We start from the raw sequence: 19369 nt of genomic DNA, 5'->3' as shown, positions 1-19369 counted from the left end.
TGTCCATATAGGACCAGAACAAAGGTCCATCTACACTAGCATCCCCTCCTTGCCAGTGGAAAACAGTGGCTGCTGAAGGAAACTGTTAGAAATTAGGTGAATATAGAGCAATTATTCTGCTGGCATATTCTCCATGTTTCCGATAGTCAGTAATTTATAGACTTCCTTAGCTGGCAGTTATATCCGGATCATTAAGTTTATTAGCCCTTGATGAACCAATCTTCCATGAATTTGTCTAAACCCTTTTTGAACCCTTTTATTCTTTTGGCCTTCACAACATCCTGTGGCAGTGAGTTCCACAATTTAGTTATGCACTTTATGAAATATATTTTTTTTCAGTTTGCTTAAACAGGTTGCCCGATAATTTTACCAGGTGTTGCCTAGTCCATGCTATAAAAAGTAATAAGTAAATATTCCTCATTCATCTCCTTACCGTTTAATTTCTGTTGTATTCCATCAATTGTCTCCTTTCATAGCTGTATGGTACCAGTTTCTGTCCATATACTAAAATGTAAAGAAACTCAGAACGTTTAGCTGAAGTTTATTTGTCCATCTTTAGATATAAAAAATAATGACACGAAAAACCCACGCTCAAGAGATTGACTAGTTTTGTCTTGTTCCCAGTCTCATCGGGATCCCTTTCCTTCAGGAAATCAAAGCATTTTGGAAATGGACATTTTTGATTTTAGGGACATAAAATGTTTTTTTTAAAAAAAAGACACCCAAAGTTGTGAAAGAATAAGCTTAATTTGATTGCATAATAGAGCAATTGGAATTTGCCAAGATTTGAATTACTTTTCATATCAGATCTATCGCTCTGAAGTGTAAATACTTTCTATAGTATATTAGCACCCTGTACCAGCAGAACTGATGAATTAAATGTGCAGAATCACCTGACTACATGTAGATTTTAAGAACTTTGTTAAATTAGCAAGTACATGAAAAATATGGTAAATTAAGACTGAAGCCTCTTCCTTCCTTTTACTGTTCTGTATCACAAACAGTAATAGTTTGTTTGCTTTTTTTTTAAACAGAGGTTCTTCCCTTCTTTTTTAAATATTCATTTGAAAGTGTGTCATTAAAAAAAAAAAAGAAAAAATTATACAATAAGCCAGTAACCCATCCTGCCGTTTTCCACATCCCCATTGTAATTATTGAAATCCTTATGCTTGAAGAGGAGTTTTTCTCTCTCTCATCCCAAATTCTATTTGGGGAAAAGACTTGTAATTGTGTGTTTGTTAATATAGCTGTCTGTTGCCATGATCAAAGTGAGGTCACCTCTTACAGCTTTGCCACAGAGTGAAGGACTGTAAAGCACTTACTTAAACACTCTGTTCTTTGCTTAATATTGTTTTGTCTTTTGTTCTTAAATTGTTTTCAATCCAAAGGATATCAAGGGGAAAATAATTAACATTAGCAGGTTCACATTTTGATAGGTTGGAGTTCCTCCTAGTGTTTAGTGTGTCTGTGACTTTTGTATTTAATATGCAATGCACTGATGTTCTCCATTAAAGACTTGGAAATAGATTGAGAATTAAGGTGTAAAAAACATTTTGAAAAACAGTTATTTATCTAATTCATTATTATTTAAAAGAAAAAATGCTGATTATTTTATACTGTAGCTTTAAAACTTTTTAAAACTTGAGTCCATACACCAGAATTATGCTGTCATTACAGTTTCAGCTAATGATAGTATTTTTCTCCACCTGTCTAAAACACTTAGATGATTTGTTTGTAACATGCATATCGCAGAATGGGTGAATGAATTGAAAACACGAGGCAGATTCTTGACTGATAAAAATTATCGCGACTGGCTTGAAGTCAGCAAGCTACGTCAATACAGCTGTGAAAATTTAGAGCAGTCAAAGGTTTGACTCAGATCATGTATACATCTTCAGTACTTCACATCCTCAATAAATGACTTATTTCAGTTCTTGATAATTTGAAACCTACATTTCCAACACGGCAGAAGATTAACACAGAATCAGTTTGAGCATGGAGAAAATCAGACGTTAATATATTCTTTTTTGAATGGCTATTTCAGACATTCCTGCCCTAAATCCAGCAGCACAGAAAACATCAGAAAATACACACATTTCACTACAGATAGGTTTAGTTGATTCCTATCGTGAGGAGATTTCTCCAGTTGCTCTGAGCTGGTATGTGTTCAGAAGCTACCTTCCACATTTTTGGCTTTGCCACATACTAACACACATTAGTTTTGTGCAATAATGAAGTGAGAAAACCCCATTTGGTTGCAAGCTGAATGAAACAAAATTGCCTATAGATTCCCCAGGAAAAAGGTTCCCTCACTTCATATGAAAAAGAAACAACAACAAAAAAAGACCTAAATTGAAATATGATAGTTGGGAAAAAAAAACAACTTAAAATGAGAACAATACAAAATTGCTAAACTGTGTGGAGAGTCTTGCCATGTTGCTTAGCTTAGGTGGGCATACAAAAATATATCCAGCCAGAAAAGCTGGGCTAGGTAATTTCAGCACTGTTAAACTTGGGATTCAGCAATTCAAGGGAGCCAGGGCAAAGGCTGAAACAAGGCAAAGGCTGAAACTGTGACTTTACATGGTTTAGGAAGCCTGATAACCTGAGCTGTAACAGCTACAAAACAGGGACCCGAAGCAAACTCCCATTTTCCTGCTGCCTGTCTTGCCTTCCCTCGGTGTAGGGGGGAGAGCAAAGCCCTGTTTAGCTTCTGTTTGCTTAGAAATCAGTAGCAATGAATCCACTGCAATAAACGTTTCAGCTGCTTTGTAGCTCTTGTCCCAGGAGGCTTCTTCTACTCCACAGGGAGTTCAAAGCATTTTCCTCTCCAGTCATCGTGCAGACATAATCTGTATTACTTTACACATAGTACAAAAAAAAAAAAAATGTTCATGATGCTTCAGCTGGGAGATCTTACGGAACAATCTGAGATTTAGCAGATCTCATCATAGCTATTTTGATTATGAATCAATTTAGGAAATGATTCCTACTGAAGATAATGCTGAAGCATATTTCAACACATGGTTAATTTTCTGTATTTGTCCGAGAGATTTTCAAAATCAGTATGTTGCTCTCTAATTGAACGGTTTGTTTTGCAGATTTGCATATTACCAGATCAGGCAAACACCACCATTTTGAGTCAGCAGTCAAAATACTTCTCATGCTTCAGTTTCAGTTTCTGTAGAACCATGAGAGAGGAAAATACTGATAATGCTGTGCTAGTAAAAAAATATTTGCCATTAAAACTCTTCTCTTCAGTGATGCCTTTTTATTACCCTAAAGCTCCACACAAAATACTGGCTTGTGCATAAGAAAAAGGGATTCATACAGAATCAAACCTGTGATTTACTGCCCGATGATGAATAGGATTCTTAAGATCTTGTGACTTAATATATATTGTCGTTTTAAAATGATATTAAAATTACAAACTGAAGATTCCATGCAGAGACAAAACAGTATTAGTAGTAATGATTTATTCATTACACCCATTTTGACACTTGATTTTGTCTGATTTGACCCCATAACGGAAAAAATGCTTCAGATTTGCTTGTAATCAATGAGTCCATCCCATAGGCCAGCAGAAAACAAAACATACTGTTATAGTCTTCTGATATTTTTATAATGCATGAAGTGTACTTGCACTTAAAAGCTGACACCTTTTAATATAATAAAAATAAATACACCTGTGCTGGAGATGGGAAGTCTTTGGTGGTACAAATAATAATCTTAGTGATTTATAATCTTGTAGCTGTATGCCTGATGTTTGTTTCCTCATCAGCAGAGATGATTTGAAAGGCAGATGTGCGTCTTCTTGAAACTCTGAGATACACCTCTAAACTCCCATAGTGTTTGTACCTACAGATGAAATTAGAACTTCCTCCTATTGTCTTTCTCATGTGTCCCATCGTCCCTAACTGACGCATATTGTATAGTCTACTCATTTCAAACACGACGATGGAGTTTTCAAGATGAAAATGTTTCTAAAACTAAAAAATGGCTGATTTCCAAAGATTATTATCAGCCCATCCATTCCTTGCGCTGTTACACGAGAGAATTTCTCATACTGCACACACACACTTTCCATGGTCTTTTCTTTGATTTTTCACTAGCAAGAGGTGTTACTATAGCACTTTATTATCATTGCAACTAACTTGTAAATTGTCCATAGCATTAAAGCAATGGGCACTGGTATAGGATGACCGTGAGGGCTGTGATTCAAATTTGAATGATTGAGAATCGTTAAGGCTGGACACCTTATAAGTTATATGGTACCTTCTGATTCTGGTGTTCAAAATATATTTGTAATGTTTGAGAGGAAGACAGGAAATGCCAGAATGCTTTTTACTTAAGAAATCAAATTTTAAATGAAAATATGTTGCTATGCTGAAGTGAAATTTCACACTAGTTTTACTCTAGCTGCCTCAGTTCAACTGTTAAATTGTCACAAACTAAATCTTAAATAAAAAAATTGTGCTAAGATGGGAAACATGGGTAACGGGGCGCACAGAAGAATTTACATACCAAAGATGAATGAGAATACTGCATATTTTTCATTTTAAAACATCACAAATGGAGGATGTGTGGAATAACTTAGGTGCCAGTTGCTGATCATTCAGACATTCTGTTGTCATCTCTTGCAACAGTACCAAAATGAGGATGGAGCCAAACTAATTGGGATCAACATATCTTATACTGAAGAAGGGAAATAACTTTTTTATGAACCACAGAATTTACCTGTGGAGTTTATTGCCACAGATGTAATATAGTACATTGGTTGTACTCAAAACCAGATTAGATATTTATTTATGGATAGAATAATATCTGCCATTACATTACATTGGCAAGATAAAATTGATCACAATTATAGCCTTCATGTTTTAGGACATCAGCCAGTCGCTAATTCAATAGTTCCAGAAGTTGTAGGAGAGGGAACTTGATTTGGGAAGATGTTTCTCCATAACTGTTTGTAATGACATTTCAGGGCATTTCCTGTTGATCTCATAAAATAGAAAAAGACCACACAGTAGTAATATAAATGTGTGTGCCTGTTGTCATCCTTTCTTATTGTTGTCCTTCTCATGGACAATGTTATGCATATACTATATCACGTTCAGTCAGTGGGTATAACCCAAGAGGCAATGACAGGAATGGCCTGGCTTGGTAAATGAGGGAAGAACAGTGACTGTTGTTGACCTTGATTTTAGTGAGGCTTTTGACACTGTCTCCCATAACAACCTCATAGAAGAGCTGATGAAGTGCAGGCTAGGTAAGTGGTCACTGAGATGGGTTGAAAACTGGCTGAACTACAAGGATCAGAGGAATTGTGGTCAATGGTACGATGTCTGCCTGGGGACCAGTCACGGTGGTGTCCCCCAGGGACTGATGCTGGGGTCAACACTGTTTGTCTTCATTAATGACCTGCACCAGGGAATGGAAAGCACCTTCAGCAAGTTCTCAGATGGCACAAAAGTGAGAGGGGGTGACTGATACACAAGAGGGCTGTGCTGCTTTCCAGAGGGGCTTCAGGAGGCTGGAGAAATGGGCCGAGAGGAGCCTCATGAATTTCAACATAGGGAAGTGCCAATTCCTGCAGCCGGGGAGGAATAACCGTATTTCACAGGGCAGGCTGAGTGCTGAGCAGGTGGAGAGCAGCTTTTGAGAGAAGGACTTGGTGGTCCTGGAGGAGAACAAGTTGACCGGGAGGCAGCAGTGTGTCCTCGTGAAAGAAACACTTTGTTATTGTGAGGCTGGTTGAACACTGAACAGGTTGTTCAGAGAGGTTGTGGCTTCTGTGTTCTTGGAGCAATTGAAAACTGGCCTGGACCTAGTCCTGGGCAACCTGCTGTGACTGGTCCTGCTTGAGCAGGGAGTTTGGACTAGGTGATCTCCGTGGTCCCTTCCTACACCAACTATTCTGTGATTCTGTGAATAACAAATGCATTTGTGAGAAAATCTTATCTAGTTCTATAAGTGAATCAGTTTAGTAGTTCTAACTTACAAAGTTCCAACACTTGGTGGAGATGGCTTATCTTTTCCTCTGTAGCTATTTTCTTTGGTCTAGTGCTAATTAACTTCTGTTTGCCACAGGTTCAGCAGCTTTTCAATGATACTAAGAAAATGTTTTTTGTCCTGCAAAAATCCAGCTTGAAAAAATTCCAATGTGTAGAGTTATCTAATATTAATTCGTGGTTGAGAAATAGGCTATTTCCAAGAAAGCCTTTTTTTTTTTTCTTTTTTTTTTAAGACATATTAAGCCTAGTGAAAAGAAGCAATTGTGATTAAATATTCTCTGCTGCTTTTCAGGGTGCGCAGTGATTTTGATGTGCTTACAAGCCGACTGATTGGCAGCCATGGGTATTGTACTCAGGTATGTTAGCTGGAGCCTTGGAGTTGCCATAAGCCTATGCATGCAGAGCTATGAACAGATCTTTGGAAAAAGAGATGACATTTCTTCTTTTAGAGTTCTCGTATTTTTTTTTCCTGTAGTGTTAAGCATCTTCACCTGTTATTTTTTTGCCCATATATCTTGAAAAAAATTACTGTCTTCTCTTTCAGAGCCTCTGTTTTTTGGCCTATTTTTCTGGTCTGAATGTGTCTCTACTTATGTACGTAAATGTACACTATCTCTTTGGTACTTTTTTGAATTTAGCTGGTTTTAGGGCTGAAGTAAAGATGACAGATGATTTTCTTCCCTGCCATCCCAGAATGGCAACAGAGCATGTGTCTCAGACATCCTTCAGTAGAAATGATCGCTGCTCAGCTAGCTGAGCTGATGCTGGTTCGTCAAACTGGAGATGTTGATTATAGGAATATACAAGAGAAATCATTCTTGAAAATAAGTAGTCTGGTTTACTGTCTGACACTTAGACCCACAATTTATGCAGGCTAAACTCCAGCTCATGTTCTGTACCAATCATCTCCAGCTGATTGGCTTTAGGTTTGCAGAAGCATCCAGTCAGTTGGAAACATTATTTCTTGGACATATAGATGAAATGTAGATCCTAGAATTCTGGGACATGGATTCCCTGAAAGCTGGGATAGGGGCAGAAACTGTGTGGTCTGAATATGGTTTGCAGTCATTAAATATGTAGTACTGCCAAGGCAAGCTTCATTTTCTTCAAATTGTTGCTATGTGAATTTTGTACTGCAGTTACACAGTGATTCCCCAGAAGGGTGGTGGAACATCACTGGCAGATTTAGAAATCTTATCAGCATCAGTAAAAATCTATAAATTTGGGGGATTCCTTCAGGAGGAAAATTGGGGTATAAATAGGTGCAGTTATGTTTATAATCATACATCAAGTCCAAGCTGGTAATATCAGTGTTATTCATGTCTTAGGGCATGATAATCTGTTTTATTTTTTCCTGGAAACTGGAAACTTTCTTGTTTTTTTCCCCTTATGTTTCTTGACATATGGTATTTATTAATGGTTAGATGGTTCTTTTCTGTAGCAGAGTCTACTGCTAGATATTGTTTTTTGCTGTTAAGTCATAGCTGGTCCCTGAGTGTCCTTATGTCACCAATGCTAGGTGAAATGTCTGGTGTCTCTTTCTATGCCTTGGATTTTATGTGCATACACATGTGCACGTACACACATACACACACGTGCTCGCGTATGCACATACCCTTGCCTTTTAGCCTCCTACACACCCTTAACTGTAATTCAGACAGACAGAAAAGAATCAGCAATCTGATAAAGCAGGTGTGAGTATATCAACAGCTTGCCTTTCTAAAGCTGACTATTGAAAATACTGCTGATATTTCCTTATTTTAATTTAGGAGTAGCCTAAACTTTTGAAAAGATGTTATAACTAATCCTATTTGTCTGGTCAAGCTTAAATTCTCCACATAAATTAAGGGTATAGAACATACTTGAAGTTATCAATCCTGAATAAAGGGTATACTGATGTCTAGTGCAGACAAGATGTGTAATTGATTTTTTTTATATATATATATATCACAAACAGGAATTGGTGAACTTGCTTCTGACTGGCAAAGCTGTATCCAATGTTTTTAATAATGTGATAGAGCTGGACTCTGGAAATGGTAATATCACAGTTTTGAAGGGCATCACAAGTCGCAGTGATATTGGTTTGCTGTCTCTATTCGAGCACTATGATGTTTGCCAGGTATGTTTTCCATTTTTCTGGTTTTAATTAAGAATGAAACAATTAACAAGTTTAAAATTGGTTTGGAACGAATGTATCAGGTAAGATATTATGAGCTTGATTGGGTTGCCCACTCAGCACTCTAGTGCTGTCTTAGATGCCCTAAGGCCTCCTGCCTGTCCTCTGAGCTGATGCTCTAGAAGTATGCGGTCTCCTTTCTGGTTGCAGGTTCTACCTCGCATCTGCCAGCCCTCTGTAAAAGGCTTGGGTGATCTACAGCATCTCAAATGTTATATGCCTGTGTTTTTTACTAAACTGATCTCCTAAAGGGGGAGTCATCTCACAAAGACACTTATCTTTAAGTGGCTACTGTGTATGTCTGTGTATGTGAACTAAGATCTGGTCATTGCTCTGTGGAGTCGACAGCTATTCACTTCACTGAATGTAGTCATGTGCTGAACAAATTCCCCTTATCTGTATTCATTAGATTTCCACAGATTATCATGCAATTGAGACACCCAGCTCATATGTAGACACTTATATCTTAGCTGTGTAAATATAAGTGACTGAATCTGTAGCTGAAGCCCACACTAAGTATTCAGTGATGGGTAACCAGGTTGACTGAATCCTGTAGCCCATGCTGTAATGGTGAAAGTAGTCATACTGTATCAGCAATAATGATAATAACAGGTAGTTAAAATAGCGGACATTATAATGGGAAAGTTCCATTTAGCACATCTTTGAATTTAATATTTTAATTGTATTATGTTGAAAAAAAAAGATAGATTAAAAGTTTCAAAGTAATTACAGCATTAAATTACCGCTGGAAAGATTTGCCTAAGGATTTCACTGATTCTTCATCAACAGACTTCATCATCAAGATGGGTATCTCTCTTAGAGACCTGTTCTATCTTAATCAGAAAATCTTGTGTTTGATGTAGGAATACTACTTGAAATTATCTTGCCTGTGTTAGATGCTATATTAGATAATTGTAGTGGTCCCATCTGGATTTAAAATCACTATCTCCATAAAGATTAGAAATAGATTAGTAAGAATTTGTCTGTAGTTATCTAGTATAAATGTATGTCTGAAATCAAAGATTGATATTAACTGTGTCCTATGTGGCTGAATTCGGCTGTATTTTCCTACTACTGACAAATTCCAATTTTCATTTCTGATTAATGTAATGCTTTACATTATTCATAGGATTATAATAAACATTAAGTTTAGTTAAGAAAGCATATCAGTATATCCAAATCAGATTAATACAGAACAAACTGGACTAAAAATAAATTATCTTCTGCATATAGTTCAGGCTCCTTATTCTTTCCTGTAAAGAAGGTAACATTTCAAACTTCAAAAGAAGGTAATGCAATACCAGAGTATTTTTTTTCCATTATCCAGTGAGGAAAATTACTTCTAAATAACAAAATGGTCGGGGAGGTTAGAGCAAGTAAGAGCTATTTCTTTGCATTCTTACCCCTAAAAATAAAATCAAAGTTAGCCAGGTAATCAGACACCATCTTCCACTTATTTTGTAAATCATATGATCGAGAGGCTCCATTTCTTCTACTGCTGTACTCTCACTTGGGAGTAGGAATCATGAGCAGTGATGTATTTTCCAAGCTAGTGACTCTTACTCAGTTACAGAAACCTCATTAGACATATTTTCTTTCTTTTTTTTGTTTTGCTTATGTAAGCTAGGCATTTGATGCAAACTGTCTTACTTTTTATTAAGAACGTTTGTCCGTACTTTTCATTTCAGTTCTTACGTCTTAGAGCATACTGCAATGCGTGTCCAAGGACTAGAATAAAAGTCAGATTCCGGTGGACTTTTGTCCCAAGGCTGGAGCCTCACTGCTTTAGCTTTAGCAGGAAGAGCTGGATTCTACTATCTGTTACAATTAAATTAGTTTAGAGTAATTTAGAAAAAATAAATGAGACCGTTAGTTTGCAGTGGTGAAACTGAGAATAGAATTTGCGTGTAAGTCTTTCAAACTGATTGTTTTCTTCCTCTCAGTATTTCGGTAAGTAGATTCAGCATCCAATTATGTTGTGGCTATGAGGATAGTAACTGAAACCAGGAATGGAAAAGAACCGTCATTTTTTCTTTTTCCAGGAGTTAGAAGATCTTGAGCCTGATATATAGTGAATCATAGACATTAGAGATGGAAAACTCCCTTTAGGTCATATCCAGCCAATCTCTCAGGGGATAATACAGGATATTTTATGTCCTGTTGCACAGTAGTGGTTTGCCAAGACTCTCTTTAAAAAGTCTGTATCCGTGAAGTTCCTGTCTTTCTTCTCAGATGGCCATTTATTAGTTGATTATAGTGCACATAACTATAATCTTATCATTTTTCTCTTTGTGGTGATCCCATTTGTCTCTACTTTAAAAAATTAGGAAGTGCAAGTTAGAGATTTGCAGGTACCTGCAGTACTGAATGTGGAGGTTTTGATGATATCCACTACACAGCTCTTGCTTTGGGTGTATTTTCTAATATTAAACCTGACTGTTCATTTACTTAGTTTCCTCTGATTATCATTCTCACTTGTAATCCAACATGCCCCCTAAAGAATTAATCCCCATCCGCTAAACATTTGCAGGCTGATGTCATGGTTCCTCCCTTTTTCATCAGTACATCCTGTCCAAACCTTATTTTTATTGCTCTACTCCAGACTTCTCCCAACTTACCAATGTACTTAGGAAGAGATATACGAGATTCCAGGGTAGATGCAGCAAATCCACCCAGAAAAAGATTTGTATATCATTTTATCTCTCTTATGTAAAACAACAATTATATTTGTATGTAACTGACAATTTCATTTGACATATCTTCAAAGTTGAAAATATAAGGGCATGAGCACTGAATTAATTATTCTGTCAGATTTCATCAACAGTGGCAAATAAAAACAAAATGATGAACCACTTTTTCCCTAGTGATTGCTGGAAGAATCCCTCTGCTGCTGATCCAGTAACCTTTTTCAGTGGATCATGCTGAATGTGTTATCTTTGCTGATTGGAAAAATGTGTGTTTCTTGTAATTTGTCTGGGTTTGTTAATGTCTAATCATCACTCTTAGTCCTAACATATCACTACGCTCAATTTATTTTTTATAATTTAATTACTTGTTGTAAAATGTTTCACAATGACAGATGGAATCATTCAGTCTAATTCACATGTTAATACTTAGTTCCATAGTGAGATTCCATATTTTAATTAAAAAAAGCTAAAGGTCCATTTCCATTTTTTTTCCTCTAGAAAAATTACAGGTCTTTGGATTCCTTTTGTTTATGCCAAGCCTATATGCAGGTTATATTAATTCGACCTAATCTTATGCATACAAGAACCTAAATTAGCATTTTAGCTGTCTTTAAAGCTGTTAAAAAGAAAGAAATATTTCCAAAAGCTGATCAGCCCACATATATAAAATTGATGCAGGTTTTCCTGTTTGCTGGGCTGCAGCATGTAACGGTTTCGTAGTTCTGTCAGAGAAGCTGAGTGGTTTCTGCAACAGGGACCTCAGAGAAAGAGGTACGGCAGAGAAGTGGGCAGGACTAATCACGTCAGTCCTAAGTGAGAGAGTCCTGCTTTTGGGTCAGAATCTTTGGACTAAAAGCCATGTTAAAATTTGCAGGTCATGTTAAAAGTAGAAACAGATGTTTCTGATATTTATGCCAGATTATGTGAAGAAGTAATAACAACAACAACAGAGAAGAATTTTGTGCATTCTCATCTGCAGAATTTGAAGATATTAATATTATTAATAATAATAATTCATAATAATAGCAATACCATCTAGCATTTACATGTCACTTCGTATGAGACCTTTACTCTGCAGAAGATGCCAGTATCATTACTATTTTACCATGAGGGTTATAGATGAAAAAAGGCAAAGTGCTTGCCCCAAGGACACCCAATAAGCCAGTGGATGAACTTGGAAGAATACAGGTCTTCTAAATCTCAAAATGTCTCTTGGATTTTACAGTCATTACAGTAGTGGCTGATGAATTTGGCTGTCTTTCTGAAATGCTTTTTGAAAACGTTTTAGGTATATCCTGTTGTGCACAAAATAATGGAAGCATTCAAGGTAATTTAGCTCCTTTGAACCTGGATTCTGAGTCTTCTTGGTCTCTACTAATTGCTTTTAGGCAGTCCTGTTCTAGTAGTAGCCACCTATGAGCTGAGCTTTCAGACTCACCCTACTCTGATTCTTCGTTGTGGCTAAGTCTCTGCCTCAGCTGTCAGCATTTCAAAAGGGACTGATGCATTTCCTAAAATGAAGAAAACCCCGGAACTAAGAAGTGACATGTCTGTTTTTCCTATTTCTTTTCAAAAAAAAGAGGGAAGCATAAATGAACAGAATTTATTCATTAAAATTCCACAGATGGGAAATATTATCTTTGGTTCCTTTGATGAAACCAAGACACTTAGTGCTATAAAAAGACCTATTTGTATTCTTAAATTCAGCACACATTCTTTGTCTTCTGGCACCTTACCTGTTTATTTGCTCTGTGGAACATTCTTCCTATAACCTTTTGCGCTAGGAAATTTGTCTGCTTCACAGGAACCTTTTCCAGTCAGATGGACTGGATTCAAGCAAAGTCATTGGTGAGATGGGGGAAATGTAAGAAAGAGGTATTTACCATCTTCTTTAAAAAACCTACAACAAAAATATATATGTGCAAAATGGATAATGATAATCAGTTTTATTTTCCACTTATTCTTCAGTAATGAGTATGTGGTAGAGATTATGCCTCATAGATGCATTCTTCACGTGACCCTGTTATTTATGTAAGATGTTTGTGGGTGCTACTGTGGGCAAAAAACATGATATATATACAATTTTGACTGAAGCAAGGCTGACAGGGCATTGACCATTCTAAAAACCTGTTCTGCCTTCCTTGTTTATACATCTGCCTTTCTAGCTTGGAAATTAAATGCTCTTTAATGAAGTCCTATTGTCCTCCCACTCAACCATGGACAGTATTTTTTCCCAGAGGGCCAGTCACTGTTGCTGGGATATTGGCATTGATTTGTTGTCAACATTCTTCCAAACAAAATAGAATCACAGCATTTTTGTTTAAGACAATAACAGGAACAAACTCCACATGTTTTAAAGAGTTTTACATGCTTTGCAAACAGACATAACAAAAAGCGATAGGTCAAATATTGTCTAGATATTCCTTAACCTTATAAATACCAGCGTATGTGTCTGTATTTTTCCCATCTAACTTCAGACTCCTTATAAACTGAGAGTGTTTTAGGTAAGAGTCTAGTCAACTCACTTTATAGTTGATAAACAGATGTGTCCACATTTCTGATGATACCCATCTCTTCCTTATTTGATTTTATAAACAGTGCCTAGGGGCTAGCCTAAGTTAGAGGGTCTACAAATCGATGCTGAAAGGCAAGTATACTGAATCTTGGCCTATCTTTGTCACTGCAGTGAAGCAACATGATTTATTCTTGAAATGAATTATAAACTCATCCAGACGGTTTAAGAGGATGGCAAAGTGCTGATGTCTAAACAAGGGCTGAATCTCCCACAACATTACATCACTTGAGAGAAAAATGGCAGAATGGGGCAAGGATACAGAAAAGGTCTGACAGCTACCTGGCACCCTAAGGTCTTTCTGCCTTGCCACGACTGCTGTGTTGGATTGAGAAATAGGGGAAGCCACAGTGCCACTGAGGCATATGAGTTCCCAGTGTTATGGGAGGTGATCAAGAACCTGTAATGATGGGAAAGTTAATTCTCCATGAAAGTTAATTCCCCATTACACAGAATCTAGGTTATGTTTCTTATTTGTTTCTTTTGGTATAGACATGACAAAAGGTAGCCACGTTCAATGAGCAGATAAATTTGAATGGTAAAATACTAAACACTCATGCTGGCAGATATGATGGAATATTCCTCTAGCAGTAAATATTTGTCTGTAGAGTTAATTTTACCATTGTGCAAATATACATTAAAGTCTGAGGTGGAAAAAGACCACCCTTAGTGTTGAAAATGAACCCTTTGCAGGTGCTTACTTTTGAAAGGTTGACATTTTCCAAAGACGAGAATTATCTCTGTGAAATTTATGAGCATTCTTAAGGGATTTATAAAGGACAAGATTATGGTTAGTGACGTATCCATAGGAATTGGAAACATGCAGCATGGAAAGGCACCTAATTCATTAGGAAACATACCGCGTGAAAAGACACCTTATACATTACTCCTCCTTACTTTTTGCCTGAAACAGATTAATAAACCTGTGTGAAAATAAGTATTTGAATATTGATGCGTTATTACTCTTTAAGAGTTTTTAATGCATTATGGTACTATAATCAGCATAAAAATGGGTTCGTTTTCTGCAAAGTAGAAAGACAGCTGTTGGGTCCTGAACAAAAATAGTGATATTTAATAAAATGGATTCAAGTCACATACTATTTATTTAATATGTTTAGATGTTTCTATGTGATTTCAATACATTAGGACAAATCTCTTGAGTGTGAGACATCACAGAGTTATAATGAGATATCAGAAGTTGTAAAGCCCTTCTTGTGAGTGACTGAAGCTAAGGAACAGTGGTCAGCAGATTCTCCTCTTGAAGAGTGTTTGAAGGCTTCATGTCATGGTCTTTTTGCTGCTGATTACATCAGCCATCAGTAGTGGCAAAAACAATGGGCTTTTTAGGAGCCTTGGTCCAAACCTAGCACTTTTTCCGTCAACTTTGTTAAGCGCCATTGATTTTGAGTGTTGTCCTGTCTATAGAGCAATTGGATCCTCATTTCCACTCTTACAGTGTATATTGTACTCCTGACTGGTTTTACACCTTATAATATTAGAAATATGTCCTTCATTATCAGTCTTCACTGGTACAGGATAAAGCAGTGCTGTAAAAACCTGAGAAATATCAAATCTAATTATTTTAGCTACTTAACTGAAGTAAGGCAGAACTTGTATAACGGGGAAGTGATAAGCAGATATCTGCAGTCTGTCAAAGAACCAAAGAAATTCTGCAGAAGACACTGGCTATGTTGTACAGAGAAGAATGGGGAGGCAGGGAAATTTTTAAATACAGTATAAACCGAACACGTGATGCTGTAAGTGGTTAGACTTATATGCTTATTTCTGAATGATAGCTGCTTGTAAGCAGGTGATAAGCCATAAAAGATGTATATGACAGGAAGATTCTTTGGATTCAGGCTGCTGAGTAGGTAGATGTCACTGTGAACTGTTTGGTCATTAATGCAGTTTTACAGTTCTGTCATACGCACTATCCTAAATTAAGAAACTTGTCCAAAGAATTCAGTGTTGAACTGAACTGCATGGATAATTAAAGTTGAGGAGATATTAGAAACACATTCTGGAAGAGTCAGCTAGTCAATGGATGGACAACTGCAATAATGTTTTAGCATTCCTGGAGGACAAGTCTGTAATAAAAGGCTAACCAAGCACACGGTGTGGATCTGATTGTCCTTACTGTTTCATAGTTAGCATGTTCACTAGCATGGTGCTGCATTGTGCCAACTGACGTGTTCCAGAAAAAGCCTGGACATGATTTGGGGAATGCTATGTGCCAGGATATTCCTTATAGGAAGTATGGGCACAACAATCTGTTTTGGCAAGAGAAGAAATTTTAGCCATATGGACATAAACCATTCCATGCCACTTGACCTTAAAGCTGGAGAACGAATTCTGGACCACCTGTTTAATCTACTAGCAGAGGAATAGCCTGAGGTATTTAGAGAAATCCCTGGAAGGTGATCATAGTCAGTGGGACAGTGACCCATGGTCTGTGGAAGAAGCTAACCATCCAATACCCAGAACACAGCTTGATGTCAAAGGCAGCAGCTGATCCTCAGCTAGTTGATGTAATTGAAATTAAGACTTTGCCCTTTTTATTGGAGAAGAGGATTTGACCTGCAATGTTTTTATACTCTCCTTATTGTCTTAAAGTTCATGCCACAGAATCCTTCTGCAAGCATTGCAACTGAAAACTATACATATATGAAAAATGCTCCTACAGACCCCACTCATCTGAACAGCTTGTCCTGACTTCAATGAGACTATTCATAGGAGAGAGAATTGGAGTGAATATGTGCTTTGAAACTGTTCTCTATCTCTGTAATCTTGTTTTGTCAAATGTTGTTTTATGAAGCTTGGAAGTTATTTTAGCACACATTTATGGGAAAAAACATTTTTAAAAGGTGACTGACGGTTGCTTTTTGGATTTTATTTATACGAAAACTAAAATACGGATGTTTGTGAAACTGAATCTTTTTATCCGTTTCTCTCTACTCTGTCATCTTTTGTTGTATCTGTGTATTTCCCTTCTTGATAACTTCTTTTTTAGAGTATTTTTGTAAGATTTCACATTTTTTTCTGTATTTTAAGCCAAGAATTTATGTAAAAGCAAAACTGTTGTATAAAAGGCTGTTTTAAATAGATATTAGCAAAGTAATGAGTCAGAGAAGTTACCTAATTAGCTAGAGACTTGTTATCTAACATGAGAAGAAATTCTGCTTTGGGAAGATAATTTTTTTTTTTTTTTTACTCATATAACACTTCAAGCATAAATACTGAATCTGAATAATAATAATAAAAAAATATAACCCTTATTGCTGGAGATGCTGTTTAGACTTTTAGAGTACAACAGCATATGTGTTGACTTCTGCCTCTTACCTGTATATTGAATCACATTTGCACCTCTGTGCCCAAGATGAAGAATTAAGGGCAGTACTCTTTATGTGATGTCTATGATAAAACTCTAGAAAACTTGGATGAGAATTTGCCTGTTAAAAGCTGTTTTAGACAAGCTTAATCAGTCCCCAAAACAGAATAATAAAACAACTGCCAAATTACATTAGCAATCATCTACTTAAAAATAGGATCCTGTCTCTCATGGCCAATCACTAGCACCTCTTTCATATCCAGAAGCATGATTTAAGTTGTATAAAGGGAAAGGTAGCAGTAGGCAGAGGTGATTTCTGTAGATAATCTCAGTTTCCATATTATGAAGCAAGCTTCTTTGGAAACTCACTGAGCCTCTGAACCAGCAGAGCTTCTTTGACCCATGTGTCTGTATTACAGAGACAAATTGCATTGAAGCGGTGGAGTCTTCATCCTCAAAAATATTCAAAAACTGTCTGGATAGGGTCCTGGGCAATATACTGTAGGTGACCCTGCTTGAGCAGAGGGATTGGACGATGTGATCTCTAAAGGTCCCTTCCAACCTGAACCATTCTGTGATTCTGTGAAATTCATCTTGCATATTAGTAAAATTAGCTGCCATCCTTGTTTTGCAGGTTAATAGCATACCAGCAGTGCAACAACTGTTGTGCAAAGAATAGATAAAACAGGAAATAAATCAAAGGCTATTCACAGTAGTTATATCTGTTTAGCAGTAGACAAGATTAAGTACACAAGAGAAGACAGAACAATGGATCTTGGAAGATCACTTGATTCTTAAAGGATTTCTGATGTTGACATTTATACATTATCCAACACAGCAGTGATTCCAGCCACTGTAAGAATACAAAGAACAGCCATAGTCAGAATCATTCCACTGAAAGCAAAAAGCTGTATTTTTGTTTTGAATTTCCCTGGACAATTTATGGAAGATTTGAAAATCAACAGTTCATTAGGAAAAAGCAATTCTATTTTGAACTTAGAAGGTTTTTTCAATGACAGGAATATAGCTTACAATAAATATCTTCTGTAGCTAAATGTTAAAATCCCAGCTGGAATAAGCAAGGTTTCTCTGCTACATTAAACAATCTAATAACTAGTTTTTTCTCTATTATTTAAAACTGAAGGGCTGATCTAAAGCAGCAGTATGCGGCAGGAGGATGTTATCTATCTCAGAACAAATTAGTGCGAGGGGAGAGAAATACTTGTCAGATACTTACTCAGTGGATGCAGGAAACTGCCATGAATCATTTTATGAAATGATTATAATTATTATTATGCTAATAATTAGCATATATGAAATTTCAAAGCCATATATACACAACCCCAGGTATTCAAACATATATAGTTCTGCCTTATAAAGTGTATTCATTTGTGAGGAAAAAGTGACAAAATTCTTTTTAGGAGATTTATTTTATATGGCATCCCATGAAGAATTTCAACTCAGAATTCCTGAGCAGTTCCTAGCTTCACTTTGAATTTTATGAGAAATCTACAGGTAAGAGCTGAAAAAGCATATGACTAGCTTCAGGTTTTTGCTGGACTTGAACCTTAAAGACTATGAGATAAAGCAGCAGAAAAAAACCTTATTCCACTATTGCTTTCTTCTAGTAGATGAAAATATTGTACATATCTGGAATATGAAAATGCTTTACATATCTGTAAAAATATACTAATGGTCCTAAAATGAAAGACCTGCTTATAACTTAAGGCCAGATACTTGCTTTGTATGTTCCCTTGTTTACTTGTCTACTTAATCAGTAGTATATAATAAACCTTCTTTAGTGTTTGTTGACCAGAATAAATAACTAAAAAATACATTTACTGTTTTCCACAATTAGTTATCTTTTTTCTTGTATTTTTCCCCCCAAAGTTTTTTATGTTCTATCTTTTTTTTTCAGGTTGGTTGTTACTTGAAGACCCCTAAATACCCTATTTGGTTGGTATGCAGTGAAAGCCACTTCAGTGTGCTTTTTTGTTTGGAAAAGAATTTATTGGATGACTGCAAAACAGAACAGAGATTTGATCTGTATTATTACGATGGCTTGGCCAACCAAGAAGAAGAGATACGGTTAACAGTTGGTATGTACAAGGCATTATTGGGCATTTCGTCTCTGGTGGTGTCAAGTTATTCTTGGCCCTTTAATTCCTATTTGCTAACAGTATCTTCCTTAACTTTTGTTGTCTCTCCTTCAATATATTTATACACTCGAAACAAATTTATTCTCAATTTTAGGGAGCCACTGTATTATAGTCCATCCTTTAAAAAATAAGCTGTCGGTATGTTTTGTTTGCACCTACATTCTGTTTCTTAGACAGAATTATTTATAATGGGTGTTGTACGTTCTAATTAAGACCATGTGCCAAAACTATTAGTGTGATGGGAGTGCTGGAGGCCTTTAACATCTCTCAACATGTGGTAGTGAATGCAAGTCTTTCTCCCTGTTATTTATCCTCTTACTTTAATTTGAATCCATGTCATTCTGTTCTAGTAATCACATTATTTATTATCTGAACAAATTGATCAACCTCCACAGGACTGTGGTTGCCGACAGTTTGCCACGTGGCCTGTTTC

General features: G+C 36.5%; 1 protein-coding gene across 2 annotated transcripts in view; it reads left to right on the top strand.

The window, feature by feature from the left end:
- The window catches only part of MINDY4 (MINDY lysine 48 deubiquitinase 4), an 83627-nt gene that overhangs the window by 51750 nt on the left and 12508 nt on the right, over positions 1-19369 (top strand). For both annotated transcript variants that reach the window (XM_062568751.1, XM_062568752.1), the window contains exons 14-16: positions 6307-6370; positions 7972-8133; positions 18696-18876. In XM_062568751.1, the coding sequence (XP_062424735.1) occupies positions 6307-6370; positions 7972-8133; positions 18696-18876 (407 nt within the window). The remainder of the gene's footprint in view (positions 1-6306; positions 6371-7971; positions 8134-18695; positions 18877-19369) is intronic.

Source organism: Rhea pennata, chromosome 2, assembly GCF_028389875.1.
Source record: "Rhea pennata isolate bPtePen1 chromosome 2, bPtePen1.pri, whole genome shotgun sequence".
NCBI lineage: Eukaryota > Metazoa > Chordata > Aves > Rheiformes > Rheidae > Rhea > Rhea pennata.
This window is presented reverse-complemented; position numbering and strand designations above follow the sequence as displayed.